Source organism: Marmota monax, unplaced genomic scaffold (assembly GCF_021218885.2).
Source record: "Marmota monax isolate L192 unplaced genomic scaffold, Marmota_monax_Labrador192_F-V1.1 WCK01_AAM20220418_F8-fsc00021, whole genome shotgun sequence".
Classification (NCBI taxonomy): domain Eukaryota; kingdom Metazoa; phylum Chordata; class Mammalia; order Rodentia; family Sciuridae; genus Marmota; species Marmota monax.
The window spans coordinates 23,459,133-23,476,786 of NW_026695228.1; the positions used below are offsets into that span (position 1 = coordinate 23,459,133).

General features: G+C 40.9%; 1 protein-coding gene and 2 pseudogenes across 1 annotated transcript; 1 reads left to right on the top strand and 2 right to left on the bottom strand.

The window, feature by feature from the left end:
- Positions 1-551: 551 nt before the first annotated feature.
- LOC124087889 (olfactory receptor 7A10-like) lies at positions 552-1,481 on the top strand. Its single transcript, XM_046437062.1, has one exon. It carries the CDS (start codon positions 552-554, stop codon positions 1,479-1,481), a length of 930 nt encoding a protein of 309 aa, XP_046293018.1.
- Positions 1,482-5,948: 4,467 nt separating this feature from the next.
- Positions 5,949-11,202, bottom strand: LOC124087679 (olfactory receptor 7A10-like; annotated as a pseudogene).
- A 1,650-nt stretch (positions 11,203-12,852) lies between these two features.
- On the bottom strand, positions 12,853-14,081 carry LOC124088086 (olfactory receptor 7A10-like; annotated as a pseudogene).
- Positions 14,082-17,654: the final 3,573 nt, after the last annotated feature.

Genomic DNA, 17,654 nt, shown 5'->3' on the forward strand with positions numbered 1-17,654 from the left:
TCTTTCTTCCTTCAGATTTTGTTAAAATCTTATTTGTCACTTTCTTTGCTGGTCTTGCCAGAAGTCGGATTTTTAAAAAAGCATCTTTATCATCCACTGTCTTGTTTCTTACCTTCTTTCCTCTTCTTCCAAGCATCTGTCTTACCTGGCATTTTGTATAATTTTGCAAGTTTGCTTTTAATTTTTATCCATCTTTAGATTGTAGGGACATTTGTTTTTCTGCACGGTTCCTACATTTTCTAGATTATTCCTAGAACATAGTAAATACTCAACTTTTGTTCTTCAAATGCATTAGGAGTCTCTCACTATAATTGTAGAGTACTGAACTCGAGGAAATGCTGAGAAATGTGGGAAAAATTTTCTTAAAAAAGTGTAGGATGATGTTTCAAAAGGAGACCAGATTCAGATAAAATATAAAAATGATGTCTTTACTATAAATAGAAATGAGAGCAAAATAGAAATTAAATAGTAATGCATCTCTCTCTCTCTCTCTCTCTCTCTCTCTCTCTCTCTCTCTCTCTCTCTCTTCTGCTAATTGTCACAGCCACCACATGAAATCAAGGAATAGCACACAGATTTCAGAATTCATTCTTCTAGGATTTTCAGAGGACCCAGAACTGCAGCCCCTCATCTTTGGGCTGTTCCTGTCCATGTACCTGGTCACTGTGCTGGGGAACCTGCTCATCATCCTGGCCACCATCTCAGACTCCAACCTGCACACACCCATGTACTTCTTTCTCTCCAACCTGTCCTTTGTGGACATCTGCTTCACCTCCACCACCATCCCCAAGATGCTGGTGAACATCCAGACACAGAGCAAGGCCATCACCTACGCAGGCTGCATCACCCAGATGTACTTTTTCATACACTTTGCAGGGCTGGACATCTTTCTTCTGACTGTGATGGCCTATGACCGGTATGTGGCCATCTGTCACCCACTGCACTACACAGTCATCATGGACCATGGGCTCTGTGTGTTGCTGGTTCTAATGTGCTGGACCTTGAGTTTCCAAAATTCCCTGTTACAAAGCTTAATGGCGTTGCGATTGTCCTTCTGCACAAATGTGGAAATCCCCCACTTCTTTTGTGAACTTAACCAGGTGGTCCACCGTGCTTGTTCTGACACTTTTCTTAATGACATAGTGATATATTTTTCATCTTTACTTCTGGCTTTCTGTACCTTCACTGGCATCCTTTACTCTTACTCTAAGATAGTGTCCTCCATCCGTGCAATCTCTTCAGCTCAGGGCAAGTACAAAGCCTTCTCAACCTGTGTGTCTCACCTCTCTGTGGTCTCCTTATTTTATGGCACAAGCCTGGGTGTGTACCTCAGTTCTGCTGTGACCCCAAACTCATGCTCTACTGCAACAGCCTCTGTGATGTACACTGTAGTCACCCCCATGCTGAACCCCTTCATCTACAGTCTGAGGAACAAGGACATTAAGAGTGCTCTGAGAAGACACTTGGGAGGGCAACTATAGACAGTAATTTTCCTTCTTTGCCTGGTGAGTCCACTTAACATGGTGTGCTCCAGTTCCATCAAATTTGTGCTGAATGACAGGACTTCATTCTTTTTTTTTTGGCTGAATTATAGTTGACCTTGTGCTTGTACTACATATATTTTTCTGCTCTTCAGCCAATGGACACCTTGGTTGATTTCTCATGTTGACTATTGCAAATAGGGCAGTCAACATGTATATGCAGGTTGATCATAGTTTTTCTTTTTCTAACACTTTTTTATTTTGTTAGTGGAATTTATACAACAAAGCAGAAATATTATAATGCGCTTTCTGTTTGTGTCTCAACTCATAGTTGTCTCCCTGTTTCACTGTGCAAGTCAAAGGGTTTCTTGGTTCTAGAACCTTGAAGTGCCTTGAAGTGCTGCAGCCTTGATGGGGTTCACCATCATCACCCCCTAAGGGAGGCTCCTCAGCCACAATCTGTGGAATAAAGACATAAATCTGGCCCAAAATTATTCTTTGGAAAGAAAGCGTTTTTCAGGATGAAAAAGTGATTCTGATGGCTAAGCCCAACGCTTCAAAGTCAGAAATGGTGATTCTCTGTCAGGTGGTGGGAGGAGAGCCTATCTTTCCCTTTATATCCCAGTTTCCTTCTCTATCTTCATTAATATTCTGCTCTCTCTGATTCTCACACGTTTCTTCCCTTGGCCACCCTCATGCTTTCCTGCAGTTATTTCTTGTGTTGCATCAGAAAATACATGAAAATTCCTGTTTTGTTTAATATAATATTTTGTGCACCCTTATTACATCCTGTGTATGACAAAGTGTTTGGAGTATGTAAGGCAGCCAGTTCTCACGGAGTGACAGGGAATGTGACAATGAGTGGGTCACCATGGAACTGAGCTAAGGAGTTACAAATATATTTCCTGATTAGCCATGATGGCCCTGGGAGGAGACCCAGCAGAGCAGCATCAGGAGGAATAAACTCCCATGATGGGCTGATGGGTGGGTGGATGGGTGGATGCATGGATACGTGGGGGAGGAGGAGTGAGTAGAGGGGAAGACATGTAAGAAAGCAAAAGTATCAGAAAGTTTCTTGCAGATGTGTGGTGAGTTAGTGGGGCTGCTCTGGGCACAATTCGGTCACCTCAGTGTACCTGTGAAAATTTTAATAATAAAGTGTTGCGAAAAGAACACCTGTTGTCTTGGTTGGGAGCAGATCCTGGAGAATGTATGTTTGGAGCTGTCTCTGGATAATCAGGTGCTACCACCCACACACACTTAAGTGACAAACTTGACCAATAGCTGTGGACAGTGTTGACCACTGTGGGAATGAGGATGTCCAGAGCCCAACCTGGAGGTGAGGTGTGCACGTCTTCATGGGCTCTGTGTCTAAGCACTGCAAGCTTCTCACTGTTGGTGGGTAGATCAGGGATGGGTAGATCATTGCTGTCACAGAAGCAGAGTGTGGCATAGAGACCCTGATTTGCTGACAGGGAAGGGGGAAGGAGACAGAGGGGGGTTGGAAAATGTTATTATATAATCTTTTTATTCATGTATGGTAATTATACAGAATGGTGGGCTTCATTGTGCATTGGTATATACATTAAAATAGACTTTATTACTGCTCTATGTGACATTTTTTCCATTTTTTGATGGTGGTGGGGGGTGGGGTTGATCTATTTTTTGACAAGTCTAATGGGTATGCTTCATTCCTGGCTCTAGTCTTCTTTCAAAATGCAAAGAACTCCCCTGACCATATTCCATAAGAATCCATGCAGACCATGATGATGGTGTACTTTTAGGATGGCTTTTTTCATAAGATTTATCCCTGAAGACAGCAACCATACACACATTTTTCTCGTTTTCTCTATTCACCAGAATGATATCCACACGTCATCCACACAGATATCCAGGGACTTCACCTGATATGTTGGTCCTTACATTCTCATGGTATTGTGTAAATATATGTGCACTATGTATAGAAAATATAGCAAAGAAGCTTAGGAAACAAAATGATGGCAAGAAAATAAAGCCAATTTAATACAGTGCTTTTGACATTCATTGGCAGATGAATAAATACAATGTAGTATATATTACACAATGAAATACCACACAGCTCTCATTGTTTCATTTACAACAACACAAGTGACATTGGAGCATGCCATGCTAAGAGAAGTATGACAGGCACATTCTGTTAGATGCCCATGAAATAAGAAAAACATTATCTTAAACCATTTTCCTTGGGGATAGATCATTATGCAGCAATGGCTTACTGATACAGTGATTGATACAAACAGATCAGATGTCATTCAGAATAATCTGTTGTTTCTTATTTTTGGCATCTGTTCTAATATTTTATGGCATTATTCCTAATGACCTGGATATTCATATTCATTTCAGATTACTGTATTAAAAAAAGAATATGATTTATATTACCATTAAGCATTTAGGAGTGATTGAAAACATATTTTAAAATTTTCATTTATTTTTTTATTATTGAATTACAATTGTAAATAAAAGAGAGGTTTTTTATGCCATATCTGCACATGCACATAACAATTTTTTTAAAGCAAGAGAAAGAGAGAGAGAATTTTTAAATATTTATTTATTTATTTTAGTTTTCATTGGACAAACATCTTTTTTTTTTATTTTTATGTGGTGCTGAGGATCAAACCCAGCGCCCCGCACATGCCAGGTGAGCGCATTACCGCTTGAGCCAACTCCCCAGCCCCCATAACAAAATTTGATTAATCTTATTCCCCAATACATTCCTTTCCCTCAAGAGCAGGTTTTCCCCCCTAGAAGTACCCTGTAGGACCAAAGCAGAAGTCTCCATCACCAGAGCCATAACTGGGCCTCTTAGTCAATGTCTTGCATGAGTCATCCTTTGACAATGAGGTTTTAAGAGAATTTAGGAGATTAAAGAGAAACTGATTACAGTGATGCTCCTGTCACTCACTTGCACACTAATGAGTGTGGCAAAGTGTTTAAAGGGGGAGATAGTTTGTTAATGGCAATGGAGGGAATCATATTAGTTTGCAGTACTGGAGAGTTTTAAGCAGAAACATTAGATGAAATAATATAGAAAATTCACCAGGTATTTCTGCCAAGTGGAACCCCATGGTGTGGACAACAAGTGTCCATACTTTGGTGACTAGATGTGTGCATGGACCCAGCGTGGCACAGCTGCAGCCATCTGGAGTCTTAGCCACCACAATTGCCCCAAAGTAACCCATGGTGGTGTTTCCTGCAGAGTTTCCAGAAAATTCTAGCAGACCAAGCCATCATCCTGGTGTGTGCAGCTGTACACCTGGACCTGGCTCCAGGGATGGCCCTGACTTGATATAAGCTTAAGGTAAACCAGGTACATTCTGGCTCAGATGAAGTCAATTGTCCTAACCCACATATATATGCTCTTCCTTCTGACCCAAACTGCGGGGATCCACAGAAGAATTAAGGTACACACCAAAGCTCATGAAATAAAATAAGGAGACCACAGAGAGGTGAGATGCACAGGAGGAGAGGGCTTTGTATTTGCCCTGAGCTGATGGTCCAGGACCAGGCTTCTGTCAGTAAGACCCAATAAACTGTACTCTGCTCTCTGGGTCCTTCTGCCTTGTTTTCTTAAGCCCCCCCCCAGTAGGTTGGGGCTGGTTCTCATACACCAGGCCCATTTGCTCCAGAAGTATGTACATCACCAAAAAGAAATCTTCCAGAGTAATTCAAGTATGGTTGAACATTTTAATCCACAGGATTCTTGGTCATATCTGACTCTAAGTCAACCAACACATTAAAATTGGACTCTCAGTGTCCATTATAGTTCTAACATGTATTAGATTCATAATTTTGGCCTTACTACACTATGCAGGGTAAACAGGATGCACTGAGGACCATGCTGGAGAGAAACAAGACCATCATGGGGAAAACAAATACCCGTGACAGCTGGGAAACATACTCGCATTTTAAGGTCTGCGTTACCAGAGAGAGTGGTTAAGGAGAGATGAGCAAGGAATCAGGAATGCAGGTGTCAAAAAATTTACTTTCAAATTGTCTCCTGCTATAAAGTTATACAAACGACCTCAGCTGCCTAATGTAGTTCATACCACATTAGTGCAAATAATAATCCCATTGGACAGTGGGAAACTCAAAATATTTTCAAAAATTGGTAAAAACTTTGAGAAAGTAGCAAAAATGACAACATGAAAAAATACCATTGAATATTAGAAACAGCAGAAACTTTAATAAAATGAGTTGTTTAAATTATATAAAGTCATGAAAGTTAAAGAAACTTGACACTCAAAGAAAAATCTGGGAGCAACAAGTTGTACTTCCATGATCTGACCATGAAACTGCAGTCACTATCTCAGAGGAGGACAGTCCTGCAAGCAGGGAGAGTTCTGGAAAACCACCATTACCGTTTTCCTCAGGGGTATCTTCTTGGAGTGCTCTTGATGTCCTTATTCCTCAGACTATAGATGTAGGGGTTCAGCATGGGGTGACCACGCTGTACATCACCGAGGCTATTGCACTTGAATGTGAATTATGGTCACAGCAGAATTAAAGTACACACAGAAGCTCATTAAATAAAATAAAGAGACCACAGAGAGGTGAGACACACAGGTGGAGAGGGTTTTGTACTTGCCCTGAGTTGAAGAGATTGAACTTATGGAGGAAACTATCTTAGAATAAGAGTAAAGGATGCCAGGGAGCTGGCCATTGCCCAGCAGTCAGATGTAAAGTACATCACCATGTCATTAGGGAAAGTATCAGAACAGGCAAGTTGGACCACCTGATTAAGTTCACAGAAAAAGTGGGGGATTTCCAAGTCTGTGCAGAAGGACAGTTGCAACACCATTAAGCTTTGTAACAGGGCATGCAGGACACTCAGGATCCAGGACACCACAACCAACAACATGCAGAGCTGGGGGTTCATGATGACTGTGTAGTGCAGGGGGTGACAGATGGGCCACAAAGTGCTCATAGGCCATCACGGCCAGGAGGAAGTTTTCCAAACTGGCAAAGACTATGAAAAAGTGCATCTGCATGATGCAGCCTTCAAAGCTTATGACCTTGCTCTGTGTCTGCATGTTCACCAGCATCTTTGGGACAGTGGTGGAGGTGATATAGATGAGAGAAAAAGACAGGTTTCTGAGGAAGAAGTATATGGGTGTGTGCAGTTGGGTGACTGAGGTGATGACCAGGATAATAAGCAGGTTTCCACACACAGTTATCAGCTACATGGAGAGGGAAAGCCCAAAGGGGAAGGGTTGCCATCCAGGTTGCTCTGAAAATCCCAGAAGATGGAATTCTGAAATGTGTGTACTATTCCCTTGTTCCACGTGGTCCATCTGACTAGAGGGGGGGGGGAGAGAGAGAGAGAGAGAGAGAGAGAGAGAGAGAGAGAGAGAGAGAGAGAGACATAGAGAGGGAGAGACAACAACAACAATAATCAGACATGCATGACTAACTTTTCAGAAATGATCTCATTTATGTTACAGGCAAGAAACTATTTTTGTGTTTCCTATGTGAATCTTTTTCCCTTTATGAAACACCCCAATATTTATGATTTCCCATTCTCAGCTTTTCCCAAGAGATCATGTATTCTACAATAACAAATTTCTTTATGCCTTTACAGAATCAAATTCAGTATAAACCCAGTTCCTGGGGCTGTGTAGACAATGTGCAAGCAATGCAGAAAAAAGACATGCATCCCTAAAATCTTTTTTTGTTTGTTTCAACACCTTTATTTCTCTGCAGGAGGTGACATTCTCTTTCTGTTTTTCAAGTGCCATTTTTTCAGCCTTCCTTTGGTTTGAGGGGTATATTTTAGTTTGGTTTTGAATCCAGTGAAGACTATGATTGAAATAAAAATGAAAAATAATGTCATGCTTTTCAGATTCTGTTTATAAAAATCTTGTACATTAGAAGTTTTTGACTTTCTAGAGTTTTCTGAGTCATTCAGTGTTTAGAATTTTAGTTTCTGGTGACATTTGAATAACATGCAGTATAACCTAAAATCTTATGATGTAGAAATATTTAAGAAAAAACTTAAATTGCATAACACTTTAGATGACAGAAGATGTTCTGGGCTCTGGATGATGAATCCCCATTAGGAATACAAAAGATATTCCATGATTTTTTATTCCATAATTTATATTATGGCCTAATAAACCTAGAACAAGTGGAAAATATTGTAAATTGAAAAAGCCTTGACTGCCTTAACCTCATGAACATCCCAGCTGGGCAACACAGTAACTGTAGCCTCAGTGCAGTTCTGAGCCCCTGCAAGCCCTTGCAATGTAGAATTGGCAGGGCACATGCTGTCTGTTCTCAGCATCATGAGGGTATCATACAGCCTAACACCAGCCTGGAAAAGAACCTAAGTTTGAAATTCATTGTACATTTTCTTCAGAATGCACATTGCTTTATACCATTTTAAAGTCGAGGAATAACAGGTAGAACCATCAAATCCGGGGAGAGTCTGTATACTGTGCCCAGGTACACCTACTCTGAAACCTGCTCTCAACGCTAAAGGCACACACACCCACCCAACACACACAGCCCTGTACACGCAGCACGATGTAATAACACAAGGCTCTTCTCACTCCCAGCCACACCATAAGAACGAAATGGATTTGAGCTACTGATATCAAATTAACTTGCCTGAAAGAATGTAGAATTGGTCATCAGAGACTCAGGCTGTCAAATTTTCATCACAGGTTACATTTTGGTTCCCTTTTTCTGTGGTGTTTATCTGCCCTGTGTTAAAAGAAACAATAAAAAATATGCTGAATGAACAGAGGGGGGTTGGTAAGTGGACCTGGAAGAGACAGAGCTAATAAACTCAGGAGGTCCCCAGGAGACTGTAAGGAAGAAACAGTTTCCATTTTTCTGGTGGCATTCCAAGTCCCATTCTTTCCTCTTGATGCCCCCCAAAACAAGAGATCAAAACCACATTAGCCAAGAGAACAGAGTAAGGATAGCATCAGAGTGTTGAAAAGCACTTACGTCAAACATCTAAATAGAAGAAACTGTTACCTAGAGAGTAAATCAACAACTCACCAAAGGAAATACACCAAGAACCACAAATGCTCTTTGTCCTGTTTTGTGAGACAGAATGGCCTTTCATGTGCTCACCCCCATTGATTTCCCCACTGGTCTTCACAGGACTGGATGACAGGTGAGGAGGGCCTCTGTCTCATTTTCCTCAGGCAGCTCTTTTCTTGGGTCTTAGACTTTCTTTTTAATAGTTCTAAAATTTACCACTGATGCATCATGTTTTTTTTACATTTGGGGTACAATGTGACATGACAATATACATCCACACTGTGTAACCATCAGGTCAGGGTCGTGTGTGTATACAGCACCTTGATTCCATGATTTCTTCATGTGGGAACAATCACAAAGCCTCTCCACCAGCTGCTTTGAAACCCACAAGTGTTGTCCACCACCGTTACCATGACATGGGAAGTTACTGCTCCAGGCTGTACCCATGGGCCCTCCTCTCTCTCTACCATGTCATCCCAGCCTCTGGCAACCACTGTTCAGCTCTCTGACACACCAGATTGGCTCACCCTGGTCCTGTTCTGGACTTAGCCCAACATTTGAAGGCCCCCTCCCCATACTCTACAAAATTGTGCTCCTGTGATGATTACAACCTTTCACACACATGACACTCTCCATATGGTATATCTCTGAGGACACAATGGCACATACATTTACTTAGCTATACTCTGTGCCATTGTAATGCAAGGGACAAATGAGCAGGGACATTCATCTTCTATTTTCTCCTTTATGTTTTCGCCTTTATGTTTATTATATGTGGATACATGTGCATTATTTAGAAGTTTATAGAATGGGAGAAGTTTTTTAATGTTTTTGATAGTATATTATAGTTACACATCATAATAGGGTTCATTTTAAAGGAAGAAGTTTTAAAATAAAAATAATTTCAAGGCGATAGAGCCAGGTTGAATACATTAGTGTCAAAACAACTGTAACAAACAAAATGAAAGAAGTATTAAACAAAGTGAAAAATATAAAATAGCAATAATTTAATTAAATTGGTACATCCTTAAGTATGTGTATCTGTGTGTGTGTGTGTGTGTGTGTGTATATATATATATATATATATATATATATATTCATACACATTCATATACCTATATAATATTCTAGAATAATATATTACTAGAATTATTTGTTGAGCAAATCAGGGATTATGTTTCAGCATATATGCAAATTAGTAAATGACAAGATTATATTTGAATATAGTTGGAAGAGCCTGAAAAAGTAAATAAAAGCTGGTGTAAGTGGCTATGTTTTATTCAGTTTTTTTCAATGACCAAAGGAACGTAGGAGAAAAATTTTAAGGAGAAAATGTTTATTTGGTGACTCACGGTTTCATAGGTTTCACCCCAAAGATGACTAGCTCCAATATTTGGGACTTGTTGTGAGGCAGAATGTTGTGGCAAAAGAGTATGGTGGAGGAAAGCAGGCTAGGACATGAGGATCAGGAAGCAGAGAGTGCTCCACTCAACAAGGACAAAATATGAACCCTAAAGGCAAGCCCCCAGGGACCTACCTCCTGCAGCCATACCCCACCTGCCTACAGTCACCACTCAGTTAATCTCCATCAGGGGATTAATTCACTGATTGGATTGAGGATCTCAAAACACCAATCATTTCACCTCTATACTTTCTTTCATTGTTCCACAAATGAACTTTGGGGTTATCTAAACATAACACTGTGTATCTGGAGGAAAATTAAGATGGTCCCCTAGCTCCATATCTTAGCAAAAAATCAGAGGAATTAAATAACTTGGTGTAAATGTAACCAATACATTTCAGATGAACATCCAGGAAGAATATATATACAAAATCTATGGGTAGGAGATTTATCTTAAGTAAAGCAAGAAACTTAGAAGTATGAAGACAGACACATTTATCTGAATAAAATTTTAAAGTTTTTATGGCCAAAATACCTGAAAATCAATTAAGAAATAATAATCTGCAATGCTTATTTGGAATGTTTAGTGTAAATAATAGACTAGAATCAAAATAGACTGAAATGGTGATTGGACATATATTTACAGAAAACCAGTAATGCTGGAAGGAAACCACTGTAAATCTCAAGCACACCCATTTACATGGGAAAAACATAAAGAGCTATCAGATTGATGGGGTTGGAAGTTTTAAACAGGTGGGAAAAGGGATGCTCTAATTTTTCTGGAAATGGGAAGAATTATGGTACCCGGAAAAATATCTAAATGCAGATTTCAATACCAAAAGTGCAGGTGACCCCAACCCAGCTTTCTGAGTCAAGGGACCATTGACTTCCCAGGCCTCATTGCTGTGCTGTCCTCTGCGTGGTGGGATGTTAGCAAGTCACCCCTCCTGGTGTCTCAGTCAAGGCCATCTCCAGCCATTTCCCAGTGTCCCCCAGAGTACCAAAATAAACCAAGTCCAGAACCACAGTTTTAAATAACCAACCCCCAAATACCTTTGTAAAAATCATTGTAGATTGATTATATTATAGTGGTTTAATGAAGAATGATATCATAGACCATCAGACATGTAAATGTTAAGCCATATCATAAAATATTTTTCAGTCAGTTAAATAATTAGACTTTGTACTTACTTGGACAGACTCTCTAGGGTGCTGTTGAATTGAGGTAATGAAGGAAACAGGACAGAACCAGATGAGATATTTGATAAAACCGAATCTTTCAATCTTCATGCCTTCACACATATCTTGCTTCAGTTCATGTTAATGTTCTGTCAAATTTTGTTTACTATTATTCTTTTAAATTTTTTATTAATTTTTAATTGAAACAATTATGTGTATTTGTGGGGCACAATGTGAAGTTTTGATGCATGTATACATGATACAAAATCTCAATCTAGTTAATTATCAATTTCATTTCTTCACCAATGCATTATTTTATGTGATGAGAATATGAAACATCTATTTTATTATTATCATACACACATACTAATTGTCTAAATTAATGGGACTCACTGTGATATTTCCACCCATGCAAACATTGTGCACTGATCATGTCCATCCATTCCTCTACCTGCTCCCACCCTTCCCAGGTGCCTAGCAATCCCTCTTCTACTTGCCAGTCATCTTCGTTTTTCTTGTTTCTATCTATGAAAGGGCAGATGCATTACCTGTGAAAGACCAAACAAGGCTTGTCATTGGAGAAAATGCCCGGTTATTGAAGAAGAGCTCTGCATATTTATAGAGCCAGGGGTGTTTTGACAGTTATGACAGTTTAATGGTTAAAGGTTTTGACAGTTAGCATGGGGTGATTTCTGATTGGTGGGTAAGGATCATGTGAGCCAGCAGGGCTAGTCTGATTAGTGGGTAAGGATCATGTGAGCCAGCAGGGCTAGTCGGATTGGGGGTAAGGATCATGTGAGCCAGCAGGGCTCACCATTGGATGGCTCTTTTCGGGGGATGGGGAAGTTAGTCTTTGGAGCCGGGGGGACTCCCAAGAACCTGTCTTTCTGTTTCTGACTTTTCTCCAGTTCTATTCATTCTGTTGCAAATGGCAGGATTTCCTTCTTTATGTCTCAAAACACTCCGTTGTGTGGATACGCCATATTCTCTTTATGCATTCATCTATTGATGGGCACAAAACTCACCCCACGTTACAAGCCTATTTCAGGAATTTTAACATATACAATATTTTTTTATAAACTGCAGTCACCCTGCAGAGCAGTAGGTCACTAAAACTTATTCCTCCAGTCTGACTGAAACTTTGTATTTTTGTTCAACATCTGCTTCTCCCATCTTCTAATTTTAAAGAATTGCTCTACTGGGTGGCAATGGTAGGCAGGTGGGGCAGAGCTGGAATAAGTGCATCTCTGGAGGTGTGTCCTTGGGGATTATGTATTGTGCCCTTGTCAACTATCATCCTCTCTCTCTACTTCCTGTCTACAATGAGGAGAGAGGCTTCCTCTACCAATAACTCCTGCCATTCATCATTGAAGGGCACCTAGGTTGGTTCCAGAGCTTGGTTCCATAGCTTGCCTATTGTGAATTTAGCTGTAATATGCTGATTTTAAGTCATTTGGGTATATGCTGACGAGTGGGATAACTGGGTCAAATGGTGGTTCCATTCCAAGTTCACTAAGGAATCTCCATATTGCTTTCCAGAGTGAGTGTACCCATTTGCAGTCCCACCAGCATTTATGAGTGAACCTTTCCCTCTACATCCTTACAAAACATTTATTGTTAATTGTGATAATTGCCATTCTAACTGGAGTGAGATGAAATCTAAGTGTAGTTTTAATTTGCATTCTCTAATTGCTAGAGATAGATCCAGAACACTTTTAAGGCTCAGGATAATGAGGGCTTTTGTGGCTTCCTTCCAAAAAGTTATTTCAGAGCATTCTTGATGTCCTTATTCTTCAGACTATAGATGAAGGGGTTCAGCATAGGGGTGACCACAGTGTACATCACCGAGGCTGCTGCAATAGAGTGTGAGTTTGGGGTCACAGCAGTGCTGAGGTACACACCTAGGCTTGTGCCATAAAATAAGGAGACCACAGAGAGGTGAGACGCACAGGTGGAGAATGCTCTGTACTTGCCCTGAGCTGAAGAGATTGCACGAATGGAGGACACTGAAAGAACGAACAAGGCTTGTCATCAGAGCAAATGCCCATTTATTGAGGAACAGCTCTGCATATTTATAGAGCCAGGGGTGGTTTGACAGTTGGCCTGGGGTGCTTTTTGATTGGAGGGTAAGGATCAGGTGAGCCAGCAGGGCTAGTCTGATTGGTGAGTAGGATCAGATGAGCCAACAGGACTCTGATTGGTGGATAAGGATCATGTGAGCCATCAGGGCTCTAATTGGTGGGTAAGGAACATGTGAGCCAGCAGGGCTCACAATTGGACAACTCTTCTTGGGTGATGGGGAAGTTAGTCTTTGGAGCTCGAGCGACTCCCAACAGACACGATCTTGGAGTATGAGTAAAGCATGCCAATGAGGGGGCCAAAAACCAGCAGCAGAGCTGTGATGTATGTCACCAGGTCATTAAGAATGGTGTCAGAGCAGGCAAGGTGGACCACCTGATTAAGCTCACAGAAAAAGTGGGGGATTTCCAAATCTGTGCAGAAGGACAGTCGCAACACCATTAAGCTTTGTAATAAGGAATTCATGTCACTCATGATCCAGGATGCCGGCACCATCAATCCACAGAGCCTGGGGTTCATGATGACCATGTAGTGCAGGGGGTGACAGATGGCCACATACCAATCATTGGCTATCACAGTCAGAAGGAAGTTGTCCATCACTACAAATAATGTAAAAAAAAATAAATCTGTGTGATGTAGCCTTCGTAGATAATGTCCTTGCTCTGTGTCTGGATGTTCACCAACATATTTGGGATGGTGATGGAGGTTAAGCAGATGTCCACAAAGGACAGGTTGGAGTGGAAGAAGTACATGGGCATGTGCAGGTGGGAGTCTGAGATGACAGCCAGGATGATGAGCAGGTTCCTCAGCACAGTGACCAGGTACATGGACAGGTAAAGGCCAAAGATGAGGGGCTGCAGTTCTGGGTCCTCTGAAAATCCCAGAAGAAGAAACTTCGTAATTTGTGTGTCATTTTCTGAAATTTGCCTGTCATATTGTGGTTTCATGTGCTGTAAAAAGAAAACAAACATGACTAATATTTGTATCAGCTCCCCTTTTAGATGTTCCTGGTGTCAACTGGTGATTAGGAATTGGAGTCCCTCTATATCTTTTCCTTAATATGTTGTCTATGCCACAGTTTTAATGATTAATTTTTCATGCTCTTGAGGAGTGCAAATTGAGTTCCTAACATGTTCCTGGCACTGTCCAGGCAATGAACACAGAGTCCTGAAAGAGCAAAATACCTAAAATCAGAACAGAATCACACAAGCCAATTTGAAAACTAGATCTAGACTAAGATTTTGAATGTTTTCACCATAAATGAATTACACATGCTTGAGAAGATAGACTTGAACATTATAAATGTATTTACAAATTAAAACATCATGTGGCAATCCATAAATACATTTATGTGTGTGTGTGTGTGTGTGTATACAAAAATGACCCAGAGTGTTCACATGGTACAATTGCTATGAATAAAACATACAGGTAATAAATGAGGGAGGTGGAGGTGCTATTCCTTTGGGGGTCCAGGTAAGAGAGGTAAAGGTCATGTTTAAGCAGAGACCTCCAGGAGAGGAGGGTGCCCTGAGGTGGTCTGTAGAGGCCTGGGCCTGGTAGGAGGAGCAAGATGGGCAGGGGTCCAGGGGAAGAGCTGGCTGCACACATCCACATTCCAAGGGAAGCCATGGTGGCAGCCAGCATGAACCATGGGGTGGAGGAGAGGCCTCGTCTGTGAATGCTGAGGAAGGAACAGCTTCCTGGCTGCTATGGAGATGCTAAGCTTCTCAGGATGCAGAGGGTCCTTAGTTCCCATGTTGTCAAAAATATCGGCTTTAGGTAGGTGTATAGTTGATAGATGATGAACAGCACATATGCAATCAGTGCAATCAGATGAATTCAGATATTTGTAAACCCTGGCAATCCCATCACCACATTTAATGTGCTAGACATATTCATCAGCTCTCAGACTCTTCTTGCTCCTCTTATTTTTAATTTTATTTGTGTTTTTTTCTTCTTAACACAAGGTATATATTCTAATAGCAAAATTTCACATGCACAATATCATAATGTTAGTGCTAGGTACTGAATTGTACAGCAGGTATCTAGAAGTTAGTCATCTTACATAACTGTGACTTTATAAACCTGAATACACAGCCCACATCTCCCCTTAACCATTCCTGACACTGCCATTCTACTCTAGGTATCTATGAGCTTGACAGCTTTAGATATTGCTCTATGTGTAATCATGCAGTATTTTTATTTCAAAAGTATCCTGTGGATCAAAGTGGATTCCTCCTTATTTCTCTGTTACTTATGTTTCAAGGGGGAATATCATAAGGGTCACAATTTGGCCAGACAAGAACACTACCAAAAAATAAAATTACAGGCCAGTGTGACTTGATGAACAGTAGTGGAAAACATCCCCAATAAAATACTAGCAAAATGATGACACCCGCACGTTAAAGGGTCATTCCCATTGTGGAATGTAGGAGCTCAGAAACTGGTTCCAGGGCTGCTCACTCTCTATCAGTATCTGTGCATAGTGCACCTCTCCTGAAGACCTGGCCTCTGCTCCTGGGATTCACCCCGGAGATCGTGATCACATCGATGGGTGATGTCATCATTGTCTACCTTTGCCATTGTAACATAAGAACCAGTGAAGCAGAGATCTTACCTGCTTTGCTATTTTCGTGTTTTCACAAAGGCAGGCATATGTTGGACTCAAATGTGCTTCTGACACTGGACCCAATGGATAGGATAATGAAATTGAGTAGTGAGCATGATTCAAGTATTCCAGTAAATGATTTTATAGGAGTCTCACCATGCAGGTGAGCTAGACCTAACACATTACATGCATTATCTCATTCATTCTCCACGGGAAACCTAGGATGCTGATTATTGATATCAATTGTACAGATAGCAGTCTCCATAAACATAGTGAAACTCCTATGTGTAAACACATCTGCTTGTTAGAAAGATGTGGGTCACCTGTCGTTAAATGCAAAAGAATAAGCCCCACAAGCAGGTGGAAATGGAAAGATAGTTGTAAAATATCAATAGGCAAAAAAGGTACCAGTAAGGTAAAATCTATGTGAAATAGAATGGCAAAAGGAATTTAAAAAAAATCCCTTACAACAGACCATGCAGAAAATCTTTCTAATTTAAAAAGTGACCGAGGGGATTGGCCTGAAATATGACTGATGGGCTCTCCCTCATGAGATCTAGGTACTTCCACTTACCCCCTCACCACGTGGAAGACCCATGTAAAAGACCTCCATGGCAAACAGCAAAACTAGTGCAAAGTCTCCATTTTTCCACTTTGAAAGAAGGAAACCAAAAGATAAAAGTACTCAGTCCCCACAAGGATTTTGGAATTGTAAAGGGAAAGGAAAAGGCTAACAGAATATGTCCTACCTCCGCAGTGACAAAGGCATTGCCATGTCAGGCCACTTGACTTTCCTTCTGCTTATTATATGAAACTGTGTCTTCCCCATGTGAACACCAAGCACGAAAGAAGGCCTTGTAAAACTACTTCTCAGGAACTGTTTCATGGTAGGTTTAGTAAGTGATCTGTTATCAGGTCCTGTGATGAGTACAGGGCCAGGCTCAGATATATTTCATGTTAAAAATTTAAGAAAAATCATTCTCACTTCACGGCACAGACGACCACACCTTAATAATCAATTTTCCCATTCCCAAACTGCAAAACTCTATAGATAGACTATACTTTATGAGAAATGCCTTATACCATTTCTCATCTATATAGAATTCTATTCCCATCTCATAATTGTCAATGAGGATTTATGCATTCAAAAGTCTAAAAGACACCTCTTTATAAAATGCTAATGAGGTTGAAATGAGTCAGTTAGGAAAGCAAACCAAGACAGTGGTCTCAGCTTGAGGTCAGGCTGGCTTGGTTCTCAGGTACCTCAGGTCAATTTTATCACCTTCTATTCTTACTGAACCTTTCCTAGTACCTTCTGGGATCTCAGACTCACCTGGATGGGGTGTCTGAGAAGAAGGTCTCTGTATGGCAGTCTGGATTCCCCCAGGTTGGTTGATGATGAAGACCACAGCTCTATCCCAGACAAGAAAACAGGAAGGAGTGAAGAACTGGTCGCCTAACCACCCCTAGGACTCTACAAGAAACCATCATGTCCTGTCCAGACTATAAATGTGCAGAGGGAAAGCATCAGAGGATCTATTTATACCTCCCTCTCTCTGCTCATTAGGTACATTTCTTCTTTTTTTCTGCAACCCCTGTGCACCTGATGTCCCTCTGGGACATTGGTCAGAGCAGAAAATATAATTGTCCTGCTTTTCTCTGTTCCCAAGAGAAAAGGTTAGAAATCAGGGGGATCCAGTCATTATTGCTCCTTCTCCATGAAGCCTCCTGCCCCCCAGAAGTCTAACCTCCACAGCACTTTCACCCAATCTTTAGTTAACAATTTACCCCAAAGTCCAGGATACCTGATTTTGCTAGATTATTTGGGACTCCAAAACCCTGACTTATGAGGGAACACAGCTCCTGATTTTCTGAT